This window comes from Vicia villosa, unplaced genomic scaffold (genome assembly GCF_029867415.1).
Source record: "Vicia villosa cultivar HV-30 ecotype Madison, WI unplaced genomic scaffold, Vvil1.0 ctg.003413F_1_1, whole genome shotgun sequence".
NCBI classification, from domain to species: Eukaryota; Viridiplantae; Streptophyta; class Magnoliopsida; order Fabales; family Fabaceae; genus Vicia; species Vicia villosa.
The window spans coordinates 127,219-149,960 of record NW_026706200.1 but is presented as its reverse complement, the minus strand read 5'-3'; the positions used below and the strand labels follow the sequence as shown (position 1 = coordinate 149,960).

The 22,742-nt window shown below is 34.0% G+C and overlaps 1 protein-coding gene across 1 annotated transcript; it reads left to right on the top strand.

Moving 5' to 3' along the window:
- Positions 1 to 3,347: 3,347 nt before the first annotated feature.
- LOC131640945 (uncharacterized) lies at positions 3,348 to 5,383 on the top strand. Its single transcript, XM_058911296.1, has 3 exons — positions 3,348 to 3,842; positions 3,893 to 5,122; positions 5,171 to 5,383. Exons 1-3 carry the CDS (start codon positions 3,348 to 3,350, stop codon positions 5,381 to 5,383), a joined length of 1,938 nt encoding a protein of 645 aa, XP_058767279.1.
- The last annotated feature ends 17,359 nt before the right edge of the window (positions 5,384 to 22,742 follow it).

Genomic DNA, 22,742 nt, shown 5'->3' with positions numbered 1-22,742 from the left:
TGGCGTGTAAATTAGGTTAACTTGGTTAACCCTAATGTGTTTCTAAAAAAGCCCAAGGCCCAAGAGCTGCATATAAAAAGTCTGCAATCCTAATTTGGAATGTAGAGAGAGTAGATTGTTAATTGTGAAGAACCATAGTTTTGTAGCTGTCTCTTGTACTCCAAGCAATTGTCTTTGATGATTGTGTTGGAATAGGTTGTGTTGGAATAGGTTGTGTTTGTTAATTGTCACTCTGAGATTTTAAGCACGAGTGTGTGTCTCTTGATTGAAGCTTATAAGGATATCAAGGTGTGTTTTTGAAGTGTGTCTTCTCTCTGAATTTGTTTAATGTGTATTTGTAATCACTGTTGTGATTGAGGGGGGTGAGTGGAGATACTCAGGTCTAGGAATAGATTGGAATTATACTGGGTAGGTTTTAAGTGAGGAGTTGTAAACGGGGGAGTTTAACTCCGAATTAATTCTGCTTATATTGGATTCCCTCTCTGGCTTGATAGCCCCCAGAGTAGGTATTGTTGTATACCGGACTGGGTAAACAATCTTGTGTGTTCTTTATTATTTTTATGTGTTTCTGTTTTAATGTTTTGTGTTGTGTGATTATGGATGTCATAACATCCAGTAAGACATCCAGCGTGAGTTACTAGAATTTTCAATTAGCATCAGAGCAGGCACTCTGCCTGTTTACATCTGGGTGAGATCTAGGGACAACAAAATTCTGGTACTATGGAGAAGGAACTGTTAGTGTTTGGGAATAGACCATCCATCCCGGATGGCTCTAACTATGACTACTGGAAACCTCATATGGTAGCAGTCATAAAGTCTGTGGACATCAAGGCCTGGAGAGCTGTGGAAAGCGGATGGAAACATCTTAAGAAGGTTATGGAAGATGGAACAACTGTTCTAATTTCTGAAGCACAATGGAACAAAACTGAAGAAGAGGTAGCTTTGGGCAATTCCAATGCCCTAAGTGCCTTGTTCAATGGAATTGACAAGAACATATTCAGGCTTGTGCAACACTGTGAACTAGCTAAAGAAGCTTGGGATATTCTCAAAACAGCACATGAAGGCACATTGAAGGTAAAGATGTCGAGACTTCAAATGCTTACCACTAAGTTTGAAAATCTCAAGATTAAAGAGGATGAAACCATTTATGAGTTCTATATGAATGTCCTTGAGATTTCAAATAACTCAGGAGCCTTAGGAGAAAAAATGTCTGAATAAAAATTGGTAAGAAAGATCCTCAGATCACTGCCTAAGCGATTTGATATGAAGGTGACTGACATAGAGGAAGCCCAAGACATCAGCAACTTGAAGCTGGACGAACTAATTGGATCTCTACAAACCTTTGAGTTGAGTATCTGTGAGCCTGTTGAAAAGAAGAACAAAAGCATAGCTTTTGTTTCCAACACAGATGATAATTCAAGAGAAAGCAATGGTGGAAGTGATGAAAATCTATCAGAAGCCATAGCCATGCTTGGAAAAAAAAAGTTCAACAGGTTTATTAAAAGGGTTGATCAAAAGTCCAGACCCAATGTCAAGAACACTTCCAATGACATCAGCAATAACTATGATCCAAGCCGAAGACTCAAAGCTGAAGAGAGGCCAAATCAAGGGAAAGGGGTTCAGTGTCATGGATGTGAAAGATTTGGACACATTAGAGTTGAATGTCCTACCTACCACAAGGATCAAAAGAAAGGACTGTCAGTCACTTGGTATGATGAAGACTCCGATTCTGAAGAAGAAACTGCAAGACATGTCACAGTTCCAACAAGAGTCTATGCATCTGATGATGATTCCAGTGATGATGAGCTAACCTTTGATGAACTTGCTGCCTCATAAAAGAAGTTGTGTGTGAAGAATGCTGAAGTCTGCAAACAAGTGGAGAAGCAAGATATAATCATAAGAGAGTTAGAAACTGAGAAGAATAGACATCTTGCAACCATAGAATCTCTCAGTAGTGAAGTAAGCATGTTGAACTACAAACTTGATCAAATGACCAAGTCCTTCAAAATGCTGAATAATGGAACTGATACTCTAAAGGAAATTCTGGAGTCTGGACAAAGAACAGGAGATATGTCCGGGGTAGGATTTGTGGCTAAAGAGGAATTCACCTTTGGGTTTAGGAGAGAAAAGCCCGAAACTTGTGTGACTAACCAGATGTCAGCTCCAATGTCACAACATCAAGGAAACAGAAGAAGGAGCCATTCAAAGAAGAAATTCCAAAAATGGAGGTGTCATCATTGTGGAAGATTTGGTCACATAAATCCATTCTGTTTTAGACTATTTGGATATCTAAATCAAATTCATCAAGCCAAACCTGAATATGATACCTGTAACAGAAAGCAACGGTCGGTGGCTAAGAATGTTGCTCTAGTAGCACACACTTCTCTAAGAATGCCTGCAGAAGAAGATTGGTACCTTGACAATGGTTGCTCAAATCATATGACTGGGAGAAAGAACTCACTAGCAGACCTGAAACTTGAGGGAACCAACTATGTGACTCTTGGTGATGGAGAAATAAAAGAAGTCAAAGGTGTTGGCAAGACAGAAGGTCATGGTGTTCCTAATCTAAATAATGTCTTACTTGTACAAGTACTGGCTGCAAATCTTATAAGCATCAGCCAACTATGTGATGAAGGATTCAATGTCAGGTTCACTAAAGAGGAGTGTATTGTCACTAATGAAGCAAATGAAGAAGTCATGAAGGGATTTAGGTCTAAAGATAATTGCTACCTATGGAAACCTAACACCCCAAACTACCCCTCGGACTACTCCATGATCAGAGAGGAAATAAAAGTTGACTGCCAAGAATCTGATGAATCTGATGAAGAATCATATGTTGGAGATTTCACCATAAGTGAACTAGCTGCTGGTTTTACTGAGACATGTATAATGAATGAGAAACTGTGTGCAAGAGTATGGGAGTACAGAAGTATCAATAGAGCCTAACACCTCAAACTACCCCTCGGACTACTCCATGATCAGAGAGGAAATAAAAGTTGACTGCCAAGAATCTGATGAATCTGATGAAGAATCATATGTTGGAGAGCTCACCATAAGTGAACTAGCTGCAGGTTTTACTGAGACATGTCTAATGAATGAGAAACTGTATGCAAAAGTAAGGGAGTACAGAAGTATCAATAGATTCCTGCTAGAAGAAAGAGTAAGCCTTATGATAGACATTACTGATCGGGAAAGAAAACTAGATAAGTCAAATGTGCGCAATGATTCTAAAAAGTCTATCTGAAAGTAATGTCATAGAGAATGTTTTAACAACATCTGAAGACATTGTGAAGGTAAAGGGTATGTTAGGTATTTGTAACCAAAACATATTATAGCAATTAACCTATATGGGGGAATACTTTTTGGGCTTTTTAAATATCCACGATTTGAAACTTCCCTCACTCAGTATGCATATAAAGCTCCCTCGCTCTCCTATTCTTCTACAAACGGAAAACATCCCTGTTGGTCCTTCTCGTTACTTATTAAGGTTGAACTGCTCGGATTCTTCTCACAAGTGTGACACAAGTTATGTCTCAAAGAGTTTCAAAATGTCTCAGCAATCGTGTGATGCATCTCCCGTATCTGACTCGGCAACACCAGATGAGTCCTCTAACCCTAATAGGAGTCTAGAGGTTGTACCTTTAAGGACGATTAGTAGTGATGATGTAAAGGCCACAAAGCCTAAAACAGCACATGCAAAACGTCCCAAGGAGGATATTCATAACAAGGGTGCCAAACCTTCTGCATCTAATACAATAGAGGAACTTACTAAAGAAGGAACCAGATATGTCGATAAAGCAATTACCAGAATTGTTACACGCATTCTGAAGGAAAATCATCAAGTTCCTGGGATATCTGTCCCTCTTCAAACCATAATGCCTGATCCCTCAAGAACACCAGTAAGGCTGAAGTTGCTCACACCTCTGGTTGTGACCCAACTGAAGAGGAGATCATTAAGAATGGACAAGGAGGTGCTGAGAATACCAATGTTACTGAGGATGTCAATGACATCGAAGAGAATAAGCAAACTAAGGTCAATAGTGAAACAGGTACCAATGTGGTAGACTTAGATGAGTATTCTGACGACGAGTTGCTTGCCTCATTAAATCCCAGTGTAGCCAACAGGCTGATGACTAGAAGAAAAGCCAAAGCTATTTCCCAAAGTTCCCCTGAAAAGAATGCAGAAGCTAAGAGCACTGTTAAAGACTCTGTCAAGAAGAAGAGTACTTCTGCTGGTCCTATCAAGAGCAAAGCTATGGCTAAGAGTGTAGGGGTTGGTCCCTCAAAGTCCTGGAGCAAGGTTGTTCCAAAGAAAAGAAAGGAGAGGGAAATTGTTGAATATGAGTCTGATATTGAAGGGGATGTCCCTAACATTCCATCAAGGAAGAAGCCTACAACAAGCAAGCTTGCTGCAAGTATTCCTGAAATACCTATTGATAATGTGTCATTCCACTATGCCTCTAGTGCTAGCAGGTGGAAATATGTGCTCCAAAAGAGACTGGCTGTTGAAAGGGAGTTGGCTCCAAATGCTCTTGAGAACAAGGAAATCTTAGAGCTAATTCAGGAAGCTGGACTATTAAAAACTGTGTGCAACCTTCCCAAATGTTATGAGAGGCTGGTAAAAGAATTTATGGTGAACCTATCTGAAGATTATGGAAACAGCAAGAGTGTGGACTTCAGAAAAGTGTTTGTGAGAGGTAAGTGTGTTTCTTTCTCTCCTTCTGTGATTAATAACTTCTTGGTAAGAACAAATGAAGCTCAACCTGAGCTTGAAGTGACAGACAACAAGGTTTGTCAAGTGATCACAGCCAAGCAGGTAAAAAGCTGGCCCTTAAAAGAGAAACTAACTGCAAGTAAGCTGAGCATCAAGTATGCAATGCTTCACAAGATAGAAGCAACTAATTGGGTACCAACAAATCACAAGTCCACTATTTCAACTGTTCTTGGCAGATTTTTGTATGATGTAGGAACAAAGGCAAAGTTTGACTATGGAACATATATTTTTGACCAAACTATGAAGCATGCTAGAAGCTTCAGTGTTAAGGGTCCAATTGCCTTTCCATCCCTCCTGTGTGGCATAATTCTGACTCAGTATCCCAACATTCTCAATGAACATGATGTAGTATGCAAAAGAGAAAGCCCATTGGCTTTCCACTATAAATTGTTTTAGGGTACGCATGTTCCAGGCATTGTCATGACATCGGCTGAAACATCCAAGTCTGGAGCATCAGCCAGCAAAGCAAAAGTGATAAAAATGTTAAAAGAGACCTGCAAAGAGCTGGAAGCTAGGAAGATATCCCTTGAAAAGATGATAAGCACTCTGGAAATGGATGAGAATGAGGAATTTGCAGATGCTGTAGAGATGGCAGATGAAGATGAATAAGAGAAGGAAGTAGAACCTGAAGAAGATGTGGAAGAAGTGAGTACCAGTCCTACTGATGGCTCAGAGAAAAGAAGTTATGCAGACACCTCAAGTGGGTCTGACTCTGGGCAGTAAATGCGGCTAGAGTTCTGTTTGTTTCTTTTGCTTTTTTTTTGTTTTTTTTTGCCTTATTTTGTTTAGTTTTGTTTGCATTTTATTCGATTTAATTCAGTTTAAGTTTTTGTTTGAACCTATTTGAATTTTGGAGAGAAGACAGTAGTTTGCTTTGGCAACTTTTATGGCCAAACAAGGGGAGAAGTAGTAATGTCACCCCAAGACAACAAGTATGGTGTTGTGTGATCAACAAATCTGATGTGCTTATTTTTGTGTTAATCTGTTTGTGCTTGTGTTGCTCTTGTGGTGTGGTTGGTTTTGATCTGTTTGAGCACTGTGTGCATACTGGTGGTGTATGTTGTCTGTACTGTATTAGCTCTGTTTGTGTTTGCTTTATTTCTGCTGCAAGTGTTTCTCTGATATGGTGTGACAGATTGTTTTAGCCAAAAATTTGCCAAAGGGGGAGATTGAAGATGTTTTTCATGTTGGTTGCATTTGTGGTAAAACATACTTGAGTGTTTATGTCTTGACTGATGTCATGACATGTTTGATATTGTGTTATGCAGGCTGCATATGTGTTAAGCTAATACAGGTTCTGTAGTGAATGTCATGAGTGATGTCATGACATCCTTGTGTGACAGCAGGAGCTGTTATATTTTATTAATTGTGTTTCTTGATTTCTCTCAATCTACAATTTAGGAAACCTTTTATTGTGTGCTGAATATTTCGTCCAGAAGATTTCGCTAACAACACATACTGTAAAAACCAGATGGCGTATAAATTAGGTTAACTTGGTTAACCCTAATGTGTTTCTAAAAAAGCCCAAGGCCCAAGAGCTGCATATAAAAAGTCTGCAGCCCTAAATTGGAACGCAGAGAGAGTAGATTGTTAATTGTGAAGAACCATAGTTCTGTAGCTGTCTCTTGTACTCCAAGCAACTTTATTTGATGATTGCGTTGGAATAGGTTGTGTTTGTTAATTGTCACTCTAAGCTTTTAAGCACGAGTGTGTGTCTCTTGATTGAAGCTTTTAAGTAGATCAAGGTGTGTTTTTGAAGTGTGTCTTCTCTCTGAATTTGTTTAATGTGTATTTGAAATCACTACTGTGATTGAGGGGGAGTGAGTGGAGATACTCAGGTCTAGGAATAGATTGGAATTAAATTGGGTAGGTTTTAAGTGAGGAATCGTAAACGGGGGAGTTTAACTCCGAATTAATTTTGCTTATATTGGATTCCCTCCCTGGCTTGATAGCCCCCAGAGTAGGTATTGTTGTATACCGAACTGGGTAAACAATTTTGTGTGTTCTTTATTATTTTTATGCGTTTCTGTTTTAACGTTTTGTGTTGTATAATTGTGGATGTCATAACATCCAGTAAGACATCCAGCGTGAGTTACTAGAATTTTCAAAAATGGGAATCAATGATAATTCTAAGAGAAGAAACAGAAGTGTGGCATACAAAGCTATCGTTTAACACGATGAGGAGAGGGGAGAAGAAGATATTGATGCTAACCTGACTAAATCTATTGCCCTTCTTGAAAAAATATTTGGGAAGGACAATAGAAGACTTGACAGAAGATCAAGAAATACTGTTAATACCAATGTCAAAGACAATCTGCCTCTCAATGCCAAAGGCTTCAATCCTCATCAAAAAGGTAAAAAAATGGGATAAACAAAAAAAGGCAAGGGAATTCAATGTCATGAATACAGAGGTTTTCGCCACATTCAAGCACAATGTACCAACTTCCTTAGGAAAAAATAAGGGACAAGGATAATGAAAGTGAAAAGACAACAATATAGTTGCCTTCATAACCCATGTATGATCCAAATCCAAAGTGCATGATAATGGAGAGCAAAGTGATGAAGATATCTTTAATGATGATTTTGTTGAAGCCTACAAGTTGTTGTATCTCAAGTGCAAAGAAGAATGAATAGCTGGTGACAAACAAAAAGAAAAAAAATGTTCTACTTCAAGACAAAGCCCATCTTACAAGTGTGGAAAACTAAAGAAGAAACTATAAGCCATATATCCTACACCTCCTTTAGAGCTTTCTACATGGAAGACCTGCATTTTGAAAATGGTTGCTCCAGACACAAGATTGGGGAAATAACTACTTGAAAGATCTGAAGTCTTACTCAAATAACTATGTTAACTTTCGTGATGGGGCTAAAAGAAAATCGTGGAAAAGACAACTTGGATTATCTAGACCTCCCTTGTCTGGATGATGTTCTCCTTATTGAATCCCTCACTTTAAATCTCATCACCATTAACCAATTGTGTGATAATGAATTATATGTCAATTTTGACCGTTCTGAATGCACTATGAGTTATAGCTAGTTTGAAGGAGTAAATTTCCCTCGAGGGTCGAATGTTGGATGGAAATATCTACTTTAAAAATATGCTAAGGCTTTTGGTCCTTCTTATATGGCACTTAGTGAAATCCTTCTCCATAGACAACCTTCGACAGAGATGCAAAGCTTAAATTTATATGGACCTCATGCTCCCAATTATGGTTATTTCTTTTTATATGTTGGCATTCTCTTTATGATGGAAAACTATTTCCCAAGAACTCAGAATGAGATAAGAGACAACTCTTTCATGTAGGATTATTAAGAGACATTGGATACTTTCTTTTCCTTCGTCGGAAAGGGCGGTCCGGATCATGCCTTCACTAAGGTGGATCCTCCCTCAGACTGGGGGGTACTTTTCCCTGAAGGAAATAAGAGGATATGCATCAAGTATTACAGGTGGGTCTTCCATCAAATGTTGATAAGCTTATGAACAAAACTTTTAGGATCACCTTTCCCATGCAATATTTATTCAGTATCACAAGTACTCTCAACTTAGATTTTTACTTCATGTGAAGTATCTGTATTTTAAACCTAACCTTTTTTCAATTTCTTTTCCTTTTATGTATATGGAAACAAATATGAGGTTTTCTTATATGTCTACTCTAATGTGCATGGAATAATTTTATTATTTTATAATTTATAGATAAGGTTAGGAAAATTACCATATAAGTACACCTAATACAAATATGTGAATAAATGATTGCTCCATGACCATACTTTCTAAATATTAATAATAATAATAATAATAAAGAATAATAATAAAAATAATAAAACCATAACAATAAGAATATTTTTACATAATTAAGGAGAATACAAGGAGTAGTTTTTTTAAAAGTAATTTGCACATAGCAAAATTTGAACTTAAGACCTTGAAAGAAACATACTCTCAAAATCAAAGCTTTCATCATTAGGCCCCACACATAAGAAGGTAGTTGTTATAATCTAACATATACCATAGTGCCTAAAACTCTCTTTTGAATTTGTTCTCTCAAAATAAAATGAAAAGTAGTGAATAATAACTTTAGTTTAGTTTATGGAGAGTTTTTCTCCTTTGCTTCCATACTTCCTACAATTCTATTTACTACTTTTTATCTATCAATCCTTTATTTAGGGAGGGCTACGGTTCGATCCCCCGCAACTACGATCGGAAGGGGGCTAGAACCACTTGATGCCAGAACTGAACCCCGAACCGGACTAAATCAGTGGTGATAAACTAAAAAAAATAAAGAGAAAAAAAATCAACAATCTCCCCCCTTTTAATTTAGTGGTAGAGCTCCAAATTCCATAAGCTTTCGTGCATAACTCATATTTTTTTCAAGTAAGATTTTGGCCATCATATATTCAAACAGTTATTATCAGTATGAATTTTATCAGGTTTTAATTGTTAAGTTTTGAATATATCACATATCTAGTGATATCTCACATAGATGTGTTTTGACCTCGAGTGAAAACTCAAATTTTTACTCAAGTGGGTTGTGATCTGACTATTACAATACATGACATCCTTCGGTTGTTCTTGCCTTATACCTGAGTCAAAAGCAATTAAGCTCAGTTTTCAACTTGTACACTCATTTGTTTTTTTGTTCTCTCATACCTTTTTAATAAATCTACCAATATATAAATTATACTTTCATGCAGGGATTATATTTCTTTTACGGCTTTTAACCACTCCTTCTTATGGTCATCTATCCTAAATTTTTCATAATACTATGGTCCTCCCCCATTGGCGAGTAACTCATATTTCGTCTAAGGATATATGGTTTATGACTCTTGAATATCTTCTTCTTCATCCTCATAGTCTTCACCATATATTTATTTTCATCACAACTTATATTATCATATGTTACTTTTGTAGTTGGATTATTATCAATTTGAGGTTCATTTTCTACATCCCCTATATCTTCTATTTCATTTCTCTCATAATTCTCTAGAATTAGAATTGGATCCATAATTCTCTAGAATTGGAATTGGATCCAAGTTAATTAGATGTTCTCTAGAAATAACAGACTTAACTTTCTTTTGAATATGTTCAATATTCTAGTCTTTTAAAAGACAACTTCTTCTAATAATATTTTCTCGACAGGATCCCATAACTTGTACTAAATACTTCATTTATAAATCCTAAGGAGATAAATCTCTTCGACTTGGACTCGAATTTAACTCTCTCACCTTTCGAAACGTAAGAAATATTTTACAACTGAACAATTTCAAATGGTTGTGGGATACATCTTTACCTGTCCAAAAATCGTTTGGACTATCACCGTCCAAAGGAGCTAGAGGGGATAAGTTGATCAAATCAAGTGCGCTCATCTAAAGCTTTGCCCAAATTGTTCCCACCCTTTCAACAATAGTTATTTTATCCTCTCAGCCACACCATTTTGTTGAGACATCCTCATAACATATCTTTCATGTCAGATTTCATTGATCATCCAATACTGTTTGAAAACTCTCATTTCTCCTTTATTGTCAATGCATACACATTTTAACTTTTGACCAATTTCTCACTCAACACTAAGAGCATCTCCAATGGTGCAACTCATTTTTGAGTTTTTTGTGGGACCCATTAAGACACATCATCTTAAAGCAACTCACTTACTTTTTACTCCAATGGTGCAATTTTAAAGAACCCATATTGGGTCCCACAATTTTACTTTATATATTAATATTTTATTCATATTAAATTTTATTTGATTTAAAATAATAATTTAAAATATTTAAATTTAAATTAATATAAAATAAATAAAATTAAAATTAAACATAAAATTTAAAATGATAATTAAGATTAATTTCAAATACATGGCTTAATTAAAAACAATAAAAATAAATAACATAATAGAATTACTCAAATTTAAATTTCTTCATCCTCGTGTCCAAAACGTTCCCAAATATGTTTGACTAAATCTCTTTGAAGTTGGCGATGAACTTGTTTTTCACGAAGACTTGCTCTTCTTTGCAGTCTTGTTGCAAGATTCAGATGAGGATCGTTAAATGTTTCAGTCATTGAGTTGTTGTTACCTACATTATCATAAGACTAATCAAAATCACCTCCATATGTGTGTGTTCATCTTCGACAATCATGTTGTGCAATATGATACAAGCATATATGGTATGCTTGAGGGTTTCTATGTGCCAAGCACGCGCTGGACCACGTATTATTGCAAATCGAGATTAAAGCACTCCAAATGCCCGTTCCACATCCTTTCTAACTGATTCTTAGTGTTGTGCAAATAGTTTTCTCTTTTTTCCTTGTGGCATTGAAATGGTCTTGACAAATGTAGCCCACTCAGGATATATACCATCTGTAACGCCCTGATTTCGATATTTATTTTATTACTTATTTATTGGTGTGTTTAGTGTTTAAATTGGTGTTTTGTTATTATTATATTAATTTTGTTAATTTAACTATAATATAACAATAGGATGATTTAATTAAATTAGACTAAGTGTGTAATTAGTTTATGGGGGGTGTGTACTAAGCCCATTAGTAATTTAGTAATTAGTATGTTTTAATAAAAATAATAAGGGAATTAAGAAAAGAAAAAGAGAAGTTATTGAACATTAGCAAAGAACGTAAAATTCAGAGAAGAGGCTAGGGCAAGAGGTAGAAGAACTCCACAATTGTTGAGGAAAAATCAAGCTTCAATCCAAGGTAAGGGGGGAGAATGGGTTCTTTAAATGGTGACTCAAGCATGAGAGGGTAGTGAGGGTTCCTTCCCCTCTTTAGGTTTCATAATTGATAAGTTTGATTTCTTCCTTGATATGTGAATTGATTTGTTTTGTATGTTGTTCTTCTTGACTACTGATTTATTGTATGATTTCTAGACGAAATTCTGGTTTGAATTGATGAATTATGATGTGGATTTGGATGTTGGTTGAGTTGTTATGTTCATAGGAGAAACTGAATCTGAATGTATAATTGTCCAATTTGACGAGTATAAATTGAGTTGTTATCATGTAAAATTGATGTAGAATAATAGGTTAATGAATCTAGATGAAAGGTATGAGTTAATAGGTGAAAATATGTTGTTTTGGACCTGAAATCGCAGACTGGAAGTGATGAAAATGAGTGAAGAACGAACTGGTGCGAGTGCAGATCTGGAAAACTGCTTTTTCTGTCAGTCTGCGTATGATACGCGTATGGGTTGGGGCCATACACATTTAAGGGACAAGCCTAGGGGCTACACGTGTATGGTACGCAGCCCTGTCCCAACACAATGCAGCCTTTCTGGTAGAACGTGTATGGTACGCATATGGAAGGGGGCCATACGCGTATGGGGAAGTGATACGCGTATGGGGGAAATTTTAGTGGAAATCAGGTTCTGGTGGTACGCGTACGGTACGCGTATGGGCAAGGGGGCATACGCGTATGTGCTAGCTGTACGCGTATGATCAGGCTAATGTGCAGAATTTCTCATTTTTGTGATTTTCTTCCAATTCTTGAGTATAATGAGTACCCTTTCGAATTCCCTCGACCAGTAAGACTTAAATAGATATAGGAAGGTTATGAAAGTTATACATTTGGACACAGAATGTTATGAAAAGATTTATGATTGATTGTTGTGAATGTTGACTATAAGAAAATGAAATCATCGTTGCGTGTTGTTGCACAAGTTGATAGCCTAATGGCAATGAGTTGAAGGCTGATGCCTTGTGTTGTTGGATTGTGTTGATTTTGATGTCCATATTGCATACATATGTCTTTGAGGACTTATGCCCTATTGTTGGCCTGGATTGGCATTGTTGAGGGGGAGGGGAGGGAATATTTTGAACAAATTTTATCTTCCTTTTATATTTTTTGTATTTTTATATCTTTATCTTATTATCATTATATGCGTTTAAATTTTTTTATTTTACTTTTTATATTTAATGTTACTTTTTAATTGTCGTAATGTTTTTATTTAAAATAATTTTTTTTAGAATTTATTGTATTCGATAATTTTTTTAAAATTATATATTACTATCATTACGTTTTTATAAAATCTTTCATGATGAACTCTGATTGAATACTCAATGAATTTGTATTTGAATTATAAGCGGTAAATATTATGAGTCTTATGGTAAAACAACAAGGATAAAAAAGTAAATTAGTTTAAAAATACTTTCTCTCTCTTGTGAACCAAACATATTTGTAAATAAAATTCCTCCTCTCCCTTCCCCTTTCATATTTTGAACCAAATATATACCTAATTAAAATTTCTCCTCTCCTTTTCCCTCGCCTTGCCTCCCCTTGATAAAAATCTCTCCCCCCACGATTTAACCAAACACACCCTTAGATAACATAGTCTTTTATGATTAGAGGACACCCTTAAGTAGTTGGTTATTCATATACTAATTAGTAGGGCCGGCCCAAAGCAAGTGCAACCAGCTCTAATGCATAAGGCCCCCAAATTTAACTCACATAGACTTTGCAAGACAATTTTAACTCATTCATAGCGTGACATACTTCATTTATAGCTTATTCTTCCTTTAGACATTTCAAATACTCAACGTGAAACTTTTCTTTCTTTTTCTCTATCTTTGTTCTCTTTGGATAAAACAATGGAAATCATTACAGTGGTATGCTGAGATTGATTTTTTTTAATTTTATTAATATCATTTTTGGTGAAGCTCTTTAGCATTTAGCTTTTTAATCAATTAATTTTCAAAATTGATTATAATGACTCATTGATTGCTACATAACTGTTCATGTTGTAGTTAGAATATCTTAAGGCGCCGTCTATGGTGCGCGAGGTGCCTAGGTCTCTCACGTGAGAGATCTTTTTTTCTTTTTTTTTTTGTTTTCAAATGAACAAGGGCCATTAGAATGAGATACACCATTGTTATCCTAAACCTCTCCACACCCAATAAATCACTTATTAATAATCTCTCCACAGCCAATAAAATCACTTATTAATACTTATTATATTTATTATAATTATTAATTTTTGTTTCATCTTCCCCAGTTTCGTTCTCAATTTTTCTTTAACAATCTTCTCAATTTCTCAAAACAATCTTTTCGTTTCGTCATTCCTTCCCGTTTCTTTCCAATTTCTCTTTTTTCATTTTTCTATTTTTAGCTTCTTATTTAGGGTTTTTTAGCTTCTGATTTCTTTCCAATTCAGTTTTCAAAGCTCGATTCGAAGATGGATGGTGGGGATGTTGATGGGCATGATGAAAATTTATGATGTAAGTGAAATTAATGGGTGGGAGTCTACCTGGTTCATTAATTTTTCTTTATTTTTTGTTAATTTCTTCAATCAAATTAATGGTTTCATGTTTCAATTTCAGTATGAAATTGGGAATTTGTGAACACAATAAAGAATCAAATTTGGTTTTTTTATGTGGAAAATGGTGTTTTTATCTTTTTAGGGACATGGGTTTCTTTTTTTTCCGGAACTTCATGAAAAGAGATCAGATGATCCTGAAAAGAGCAAGGTTGAGAGATCTATGTACTTAATCTTAGTGAATATTTTATTTGTTTGCAAGAAGTAACTGATTTATTACCCCAATCTTTCTACTCTTGTTACCTGTGTTGTCTGTCATGTTAGGCCTGTTTAAAATGTGTTTTATTTGATGTGTTTGCATAATGATTGTATAACATGTCTACTTGCTTCAAACACAATTGCTTTTAACTTGATAGCTGTCGCCTCGGTTTTTTTGTGGGATGCAAACTGACTCTTCTTTTATTTTTGAGTTGTGAAAATCAGAGAGTCGCCACCGACTTTTATTTTATCCAATTAAGGAAAGGTTTATAAAAGAAACAGAAAAAGACCTTAAAGAGATTTAGGGTTCGGGGGTAGGTTATACAAAGGGAAGGTGTTAGCACCCTTGGTATCCATGGTTATCCATGGGCTCTTAATTGCTTAGCTCACTTGTTTGAATCGTTTGCCTTGTTTTGAAATGCTTGTATGTGGTTTTAAATATTTTTGTAAAGAATTAACTTTGTAATGATCCTTGTGCGGATATATACAAAGTGTTTATCTTTCGAAAGATGTTTTGATGGTTTAAAAAAGATTTTTAACTTTGTAATGATCCTTGTTTGGATATATACAAAGTGTAGTCTTTTGAAAGTTTGTTTTAAAAAACAGTGATGTGGAAAAGCTTTTGTTGTTTTTGATTGAGCAAGCAATTAGGAGGTATACCCTAAGTTCATAAGGCCTTTTCCCATTTCTTTAGAAAGTTTTCTTTGACTGGATACAGAAGAAAAATTTAAACTTTCGCATTTGAAATAATATGATTGATTTTGAAAAGAGTAATAGAGGGATTACCCTAAGAGGTGCAAGTGTGATTGTGTTTTGTTTTCAGATATATTATCTTTGAGATTAGTGATCTAGCGCTTCAGTTATTATTCTTGTCATACACGCAATTTTATATGTACAGAAATTTAAAGTGCGGGAATGTAAAATGCGGAAAGTAAATCTACGCCATTACATCGATTGTGCGAGAAATGTAAACTACGCTATTTACATGAATTTGACAACCTATACACTTATCTATGAATTTAAATTGCAATAAGATAAAGGGAAAATATTTTTGGATTTTTGGATGGTTGATTTTAATTAAGATTAAGGCATAATTAATTTAATTAAAAGGTCAAAAATTAGAAATAAAATTTGAACCTAAAAATTAAGTCTAAAATATGTCCAAGTTGTTTGTTAATTAATTTTAAAATAAAATTAATTTTTTTTGTGATTTTTGAAATGATTTTGAAATTATTAAGTTAATTAACATATAATTATACAAATAATTATACACATAAATTAAACTTAAAGAGAAAAATATTCTAAATATGTACAAAATTATTTAATAAAAAGAAAATATTTTTTTCTGATTTTTTTGATAGGTTAAAAATTATTGAAATGGAAATATATGAATATATATTGATTAATTAGACAAAATATTTTAATTATTAAGAAAAATAAAATATTTTTGTGTCAAAAATTAATACAATATTTTATCAACCTAAAAATATTTTTTGCATATTTTTCTTATTTTAAAAACTATTTTTAAATAATTTTGCAAAGAAAATTAAATAAAATAGAAAAATAAATTAAAACTGTGATCCTGTGTGGTAGGCTGGTGTGTCCATGGTATGGTTGTGCGTTTTGGTGCGTTGGATGTGCTTTCAGATTGATCCAATGGCTGTAAAAGAGAGAGCACATGATATAATGGTGGAATTGATTGCACTGAATTCAAAGAGAATTCAAATCTCTGGCTGGGCCCACACGCGCCAAAACGAGCCAATGGAGAAGCAGGGACTGGCCACGCAGGCAGTCAACCTTTCAACGCTACTATTCATCTTCTTCTTCATGTTACCTGCGGATTTTGCTGCAGATTTAGCAGCCGATTTACCTGCGGATTTTTCTTCGTTTCTCCATGCTTCTTGGAACATACATAAACGTGAAAATAAATTAACAAGAACAACCCAGATCCACTAAATGGCATGTTGGGAGTTCATTGGTGGTGTTAGTTTTGACTGAAACCCCCTCCATCTATGAAAATGAGAGCTTCACATCCTTGAGATTCAAAAATGGCACACTATGTTTTAGGGTTTATGGCTCACATGTGATACGTTGGATCATCTCTAAATCATGGTAGGAACTCATAGAAACCATTAGATTACATTGAAAAGCATTAGAACATGAGATATTAAAATTGGAAATTTAATAGAATATGGAGATATTGTTATGCATGTTCTAAGTACAAACAATCGTGGCTATTGGTCTGAACCTGTTCTATACTAGCCCAGGAGAAGATTGAAGTGATTATTTGGGATTGATATGAGCTTATACAAAGAAAACGAAAATGTTGAAAGTATGTGATGTTTTTTGAGATTTTTATGAATTTCTTGGCTATCCTTTGGCTAATTTTCGTGTGTGTCTTGTTGCTGAAGTATTCCAAGCCTTTTATAAGCAATAGGAGTGCTGCAAACTTAAACTAACAAGCTTTGAGTGTCTTTGAACTTTTGAATTTTTTAATAATAAAAGGTTTGAATTTCTTGGACATGGCTCCAATTTTATTCACCCCTCTTGCCATAGGTCTTCTGTACCTCTATGCTGCAGAATTTGGATCAAACTTGGTGGCTCATGCTAAGGACAAAGCATCGAATCATTATCTTGAACCATTTCTTTTTTAATTTAACTTTAAATGAAATAAAATTAAATTAAAAAAGAAATAAAAAGGTCACGGGCCTAATGTTGGTCGTGGGAGGCCTTTAACATCATTAGAATCATGTTTGGATCATAAATGCTTGGCCTCTTTTGGAAAAAAAACAATTTTGATCATTGTTGGTTTCATGCATTTTCCCAAAAAATAGCCAACTTCAACAAGGCATAACTCCCTCAATTTTGATCATATGAAGGAGTTCTTGTACTTTTTAGAAACCTCAAGATGTCCTCTACAATCTACTTTGGAAGCTTTTTTGCATTTCGAGAAGTTATCTTGATGTTATGGGCTTTGACAAAAAACCACTTTTTGTTGACTTTGAAAATGACCTGTAATGTCTTGGCTCATATTTTCCAAATGGTAAACCTAAAGATCATGGGACCAATTTCATTTGAAATATAATTGAATTTCCTTCAAAATGAGCTTTGGTTGGAATTTTTCTGATGAACGAGGAGAGAGTTATGGCCGGTCAAAGTTCAGTTGACTTTTTAGGAGAAAACCCTAGTTTTGAAACTTGGGGTTTTGTCGATTTCTGAACTTTTCTTGATGAATTAAGATCAACCATTGATCAAATGATGAATCTTTTGACAAAATATGGATGTTGACAAAAAATTGCATTTTTGACTGTCTGTTGACTTTTCAGTCAAACTGGTCGTCTGTTGACTGTTTGAGCTGTTGACTGTGCGTTCGAGCGAATCGGAGTTTGAAAATTTGTTTGGTGGTACTTTGAGACATATGGAGATCCATGAAATCCATTTTGAGGTCTCAAAAACTTGTTCTCCTGAAAAAAACAAAAACCCTAGTTAGGGACTGTTTGTGTAGGAGATAGTTAGGCGTACCTGATTTTTATGCAGTGTTGAGTCTCTGCTGATCTTGTGATTATCAGAAGACTTCTAGAACAAAAATCTTGGAATTTTGAAATACAAAAGATTGATTTGATTGATGGTACAAACACGGAGAATCGTGCTGTCAGCGGGTTTGACTGCTAACTGGTTGTCTGGGCATTAACGTAATAGTTAAAGGGAAAACTTAACAGTTAAAGTTAATTTTTCCTTTTTGTTTTTGTTGTGTTAATGGTGAAAAATTATTTACATGATTTGTTGGAAAAACACAAACATAATAAATAAAAAATATATTGTACGTGAACGAAATTAGCGGTAATAATATTGAAAAGGATTTAATGACAGAAATAGAAATTTAACTAGCAATAAACACACATAATATTATCTTACTAATTAAACGACGGTACAACAGATAGTACAATATTTAATACTGACAGTACAAATATTACATAATATAACGAATAGTACGACAAATATAATGAATGGTACGTTATTTGAAAGCGAAAGATACGACAAACTTTAAGTATGACGATTAAAAATCCATGCTATAAACAACAATATATAGATGTACGGGAGTGCAAGCATCCCAAGTCCGCATTTTTCAAGATTATGCAGACAGAAAAAGGACATGATCACCACAAAAACAGTGATGACCACAAGAAAAAACGTATCCGCCCACTTTGCCATTTTTGCCGGGGAAGAAGAGAAAATAATTATGAGATAGTATGATAGAAATTTGGGAGATGAGTGAAATTTGATGTGAGATTTTATGGAAAAAATGAGGGGTATCTATAGAGTGAAAAGAGGGATGGAGACGTTGGGGAATGAAGTGATACCGTACAAAAAAGGAAAGTTTGAATGATAGTAGGTTTTGAAAAAAAGTGTATGGAATAAAGTTAGGATTTGATTTGAAAGAAAGAGATTTGAAAAGAAAGAAAGAGATTTGAAAACAATAATATAGTACAAAAATTAGTGGAAAACAAAACTAATAAATAATTTAATTGTTACCAGCACAATTTGAATCCCCGAACTCTGTACCTGCAAAAATTTAATTCTGTACCAATTGCGTCAGTATTATTTATCTAAAAATAAATCTCAAATAAACAGCGTGTGAAGTGATAAACAGTATTTGGCGTTTGTGTAAGAATAAATTCAACAGCGAACCCAAAATACCGTATAAAAAATATCCTAAAAACTGAGTATTCATAAAATCAGGATATTTATGAAAGAAAATCCAAGATTATATGAAACTCCCAATTTTTAGACAGAAGTCTATTGCCTTCTTTTTTTGAAAAAAGATGCGGGCAAATTTTGGGGTATAACAATAGCTATACAATATTTTTGCCTCTCTCTAGGCCACGTAACACCATGATTCATTCATTGAATCTGATAAATTTTTATATGCATATAGTGGAGATATGTCACCAACAATAGCATTTAAAATGAAGCTTGAGTATGTCTAATAACAGATATGGGCATATGCAGCATACTTGTCATTTACAAATAAGCATACTTTGAGTTAGATATGTACATGATTCTATGATTGCTCAAGTTTCCTGCTAATTATTATTTTAAATTTTGTCCAATCATCCTAGTCCGAAAAGATATGTTGAGGAATTCGCCGTCACCAAATATTTTGTTTCCTTCTGTCAAGAAAATCATTAGAGATGCATTTTGAACTGAGATTGAAATAAGATTTGGTTTTACCATTCCAATTTAATGACATATTTTTTATCGAATGAAATAGAACTGGTGTTTAAACCTCTAGATGTTGTGCTTATGATAATTAATCATAAGTTTTGGTTGCTCATTCGACTAAAATTTTTTTGCTCTTCATTGTTGTGGCTTTCAGGTGATAGATATTTGAAGCCGTGTATTATTCTTGAACCAGAAGTTACATTTCTACCTCGTGCAAAAGATGACGAATGTCTACGAATGAAGAGGCATGTAACTTAACTCGTAGACACATACTTCTCTGGCATAAGAAAAATGGCTCAGAGTTGTTCTCAGTAAGGGGAGAGGGAATCGATCCTGCTGCATAGGCAGCTGCAGAATACCTATCCAACTGATGATGAATTTGGCGTGCCATATACTAAGGAGAACCAACATTTGATGAATTCGTCAGACTTTAATTTTTTTTCTTTTACCAGTGAAACTCTACATTTCTTTGAAAATTGATTTCAATATTACTAAGATGTGTTGTTGTTAAATTAAACAAGTGTTGTTTTAACCTCACAAAAGTAATTACACCAATATCAGACTATCAGTACATACATAAATTTTGTACTGTCTTGCCAACCTCTTGCTTTTATCTTCAAACATGTAATTGGAGACTAGGACTAGAAGAAAAGGTTCACAAGGAATTCTCCAAAATGGAGATTTATAAATATTTTAATTCAATTTATATTACAGAATATGTGTAAACCGAAATAGAAAAAAGAGAGGGGTGATTTGGAAATGTTAGCCGCACAAAATAGGTGTACATGGGTGGACGATAATGGAATTTCTCCGGCACTGAAAAATCATGGCTCAATTATAATAGGAGTATCATGGCTCAATTGTAATAGAAGTATTGCGCTTCATGGCTGGCTTATTTGAGACAGGCTGTTTCACTTTGTTTACTAAAAACCTTCCATTTGGTACCCACATTTGTGTAGAGCTTTGCTGATATTGCCACCTGCATTACAGTAGCAAAATATCATCAGAATTTTAAGTTGGCAAAAAAGCTATCTTGAACTTAATTCATAAAGCAAGATTTCTACCATGATTTTCTAAATGAGCAAATAGAGGAATCACTTTGACTAAAGCCTTTTAAAAAAGATAGAATCTATACATCATAATTAGATTCAACGTTAGCTTCAACATAGCTTCACCAAATCTATATATCAAAAGGACAAGAGCTCCACCAAAGTAAAGCTTCAACATAGCTTCATCAGAAGCTGATGACGTAAAGACAAGGAGATAAATTCCTGTAAAAACCACTAAAATTTTCAACGTTAGCAATATAACCGAGTTATGACGAGCAGCATGCGGAGAATGCGTGTCTGATAAAGGTGGTTGGCGAAGAATCGAAAGTAATGCTGCGAACAAAGTGAGAAGAGGAACAAGCGCGTTTAGGAGAAGATAAAGCTGATCTAATGAGGAGTTTGTCGAATTTTCCGCTAGTGTATAAAGTGCTGCACTTACACCATTGAAACTCACAGTGAGTGATAATGCCAAGGGTCTGTTAACTGGAAAATTTTAAATGCAGAGAACAAAACATACTGTGTTGAACCAATATATGTTGCAGCCACTTAACAAACACAGAAGAAAAACCTGAAACATGAAAAGTAAATAAAAAAACTAGTTAACTTCACTATAATTTTCTTTATAATTCAGAAACTTTTATGAAAAATAGAATTAAGTACATGTGAATGTATCATTAACATTATCATTATTTTTTCTTGAGAATCTACCATTATAATTATTTTACAACTTGTTAATTTCCAAATTTCACCGCAGAATCATCAATGGCTTTTGAGGATAGTACAGTACATAGGCTAAGGTATCTTAAGCAATGAAGCAAAAGTACCAAGCAGAGCACACTAGAAGAATAACACGCTTTTAATCATTTAAACAAGTGAACATTACCATTTGAAATTGATAAATGGTAACATATATTCCCATTACTTGTTTTCCCATTGCATACTGGTATGTTTTCCAAAATCATGAATTTGAGAAGAAATTGGCATGCATAAGAAAAATTCCGCAGAAAAACTATATAAACGACATTTATATAGCAATTAAGAATAGAAAGAAAATATGTGGTGCCTACCTCAGGAACACCTCTGCCGTAAATATGTCGGGGATATCTTCGTTATAAATTTTTGGAATTAAATCTTTCTTCAATTGCCGAACACCTAAGGCCATTGTAGACACTAATAGGTGAAATTGTTCAGAGAGATACAGAGATAGCTCTTTGAAGGAGGGGGAGCTTTGAGAAATATAAGATAGAACAGAGAATGTGAGGATATCAAATTAGAGAGAAAATGAATGTGGAGACTGGTTTAGAAAATTCAGAAATTATCTTTTTTATATACTAATTTTTTTTCATCTAAGCTAAAAATAGGAGGGAAAGTTTTAGAATATAAGAGGTAATGTAAAAAAAATAGGTGGGAAAACTTTTAGCATCTACGAGGGAAAGAAAAATAAATGTGAAATTTATTTTCATCTAAAATTCCAATTTTTTTTAAATTCATTAAATTTATACAAAATATATATATATATATATATATATATATATATATATATATATATATATATATATATATATATATATATATATATATATATATATATATATATAGGGAGCGTATCCGGTGAGAACTGATATCTTTTATGAGAAACGAGAACTATCAATATCAACCATCAGATTTAATGAACACTTACGATTTAATAATTTCACATAAGGAGCATTTTATTGAATCTTTTCTATCGTGTTTAATATTTTCATAAAAATATAATCTTACCAAAAATATTTTTCAATATGCTATTTAATTTTACCATTAATATATAAAATTTAATTTTTCCCTCATATCTGCACAATTTTTTTTAAGTCTCTTGATCCTTTATATCTATTGCAAAATAAAATCATATTTTTTTATTGTTATGGAATTGTAATATTATTTATGTTACTAAAATATACATGTATGAAATATACAAATTTTTTTATATTATTATTTATTGTATTGTTAGGGAGTTCCAGATATTATTATTGATATAAAAAAAATCATATTTTATTTTTTTGAATTGTTAAATATTTTTTGGATATTTTAATTTGGTTGATTTCTTTATTTCCCAATTTTTTTTAACTTTACAAATTTTACAATGATGACTATTTTAAATAAGTTTTACTATTGTTATAATATTTTATTAATTGTGGCCTCCTTTTG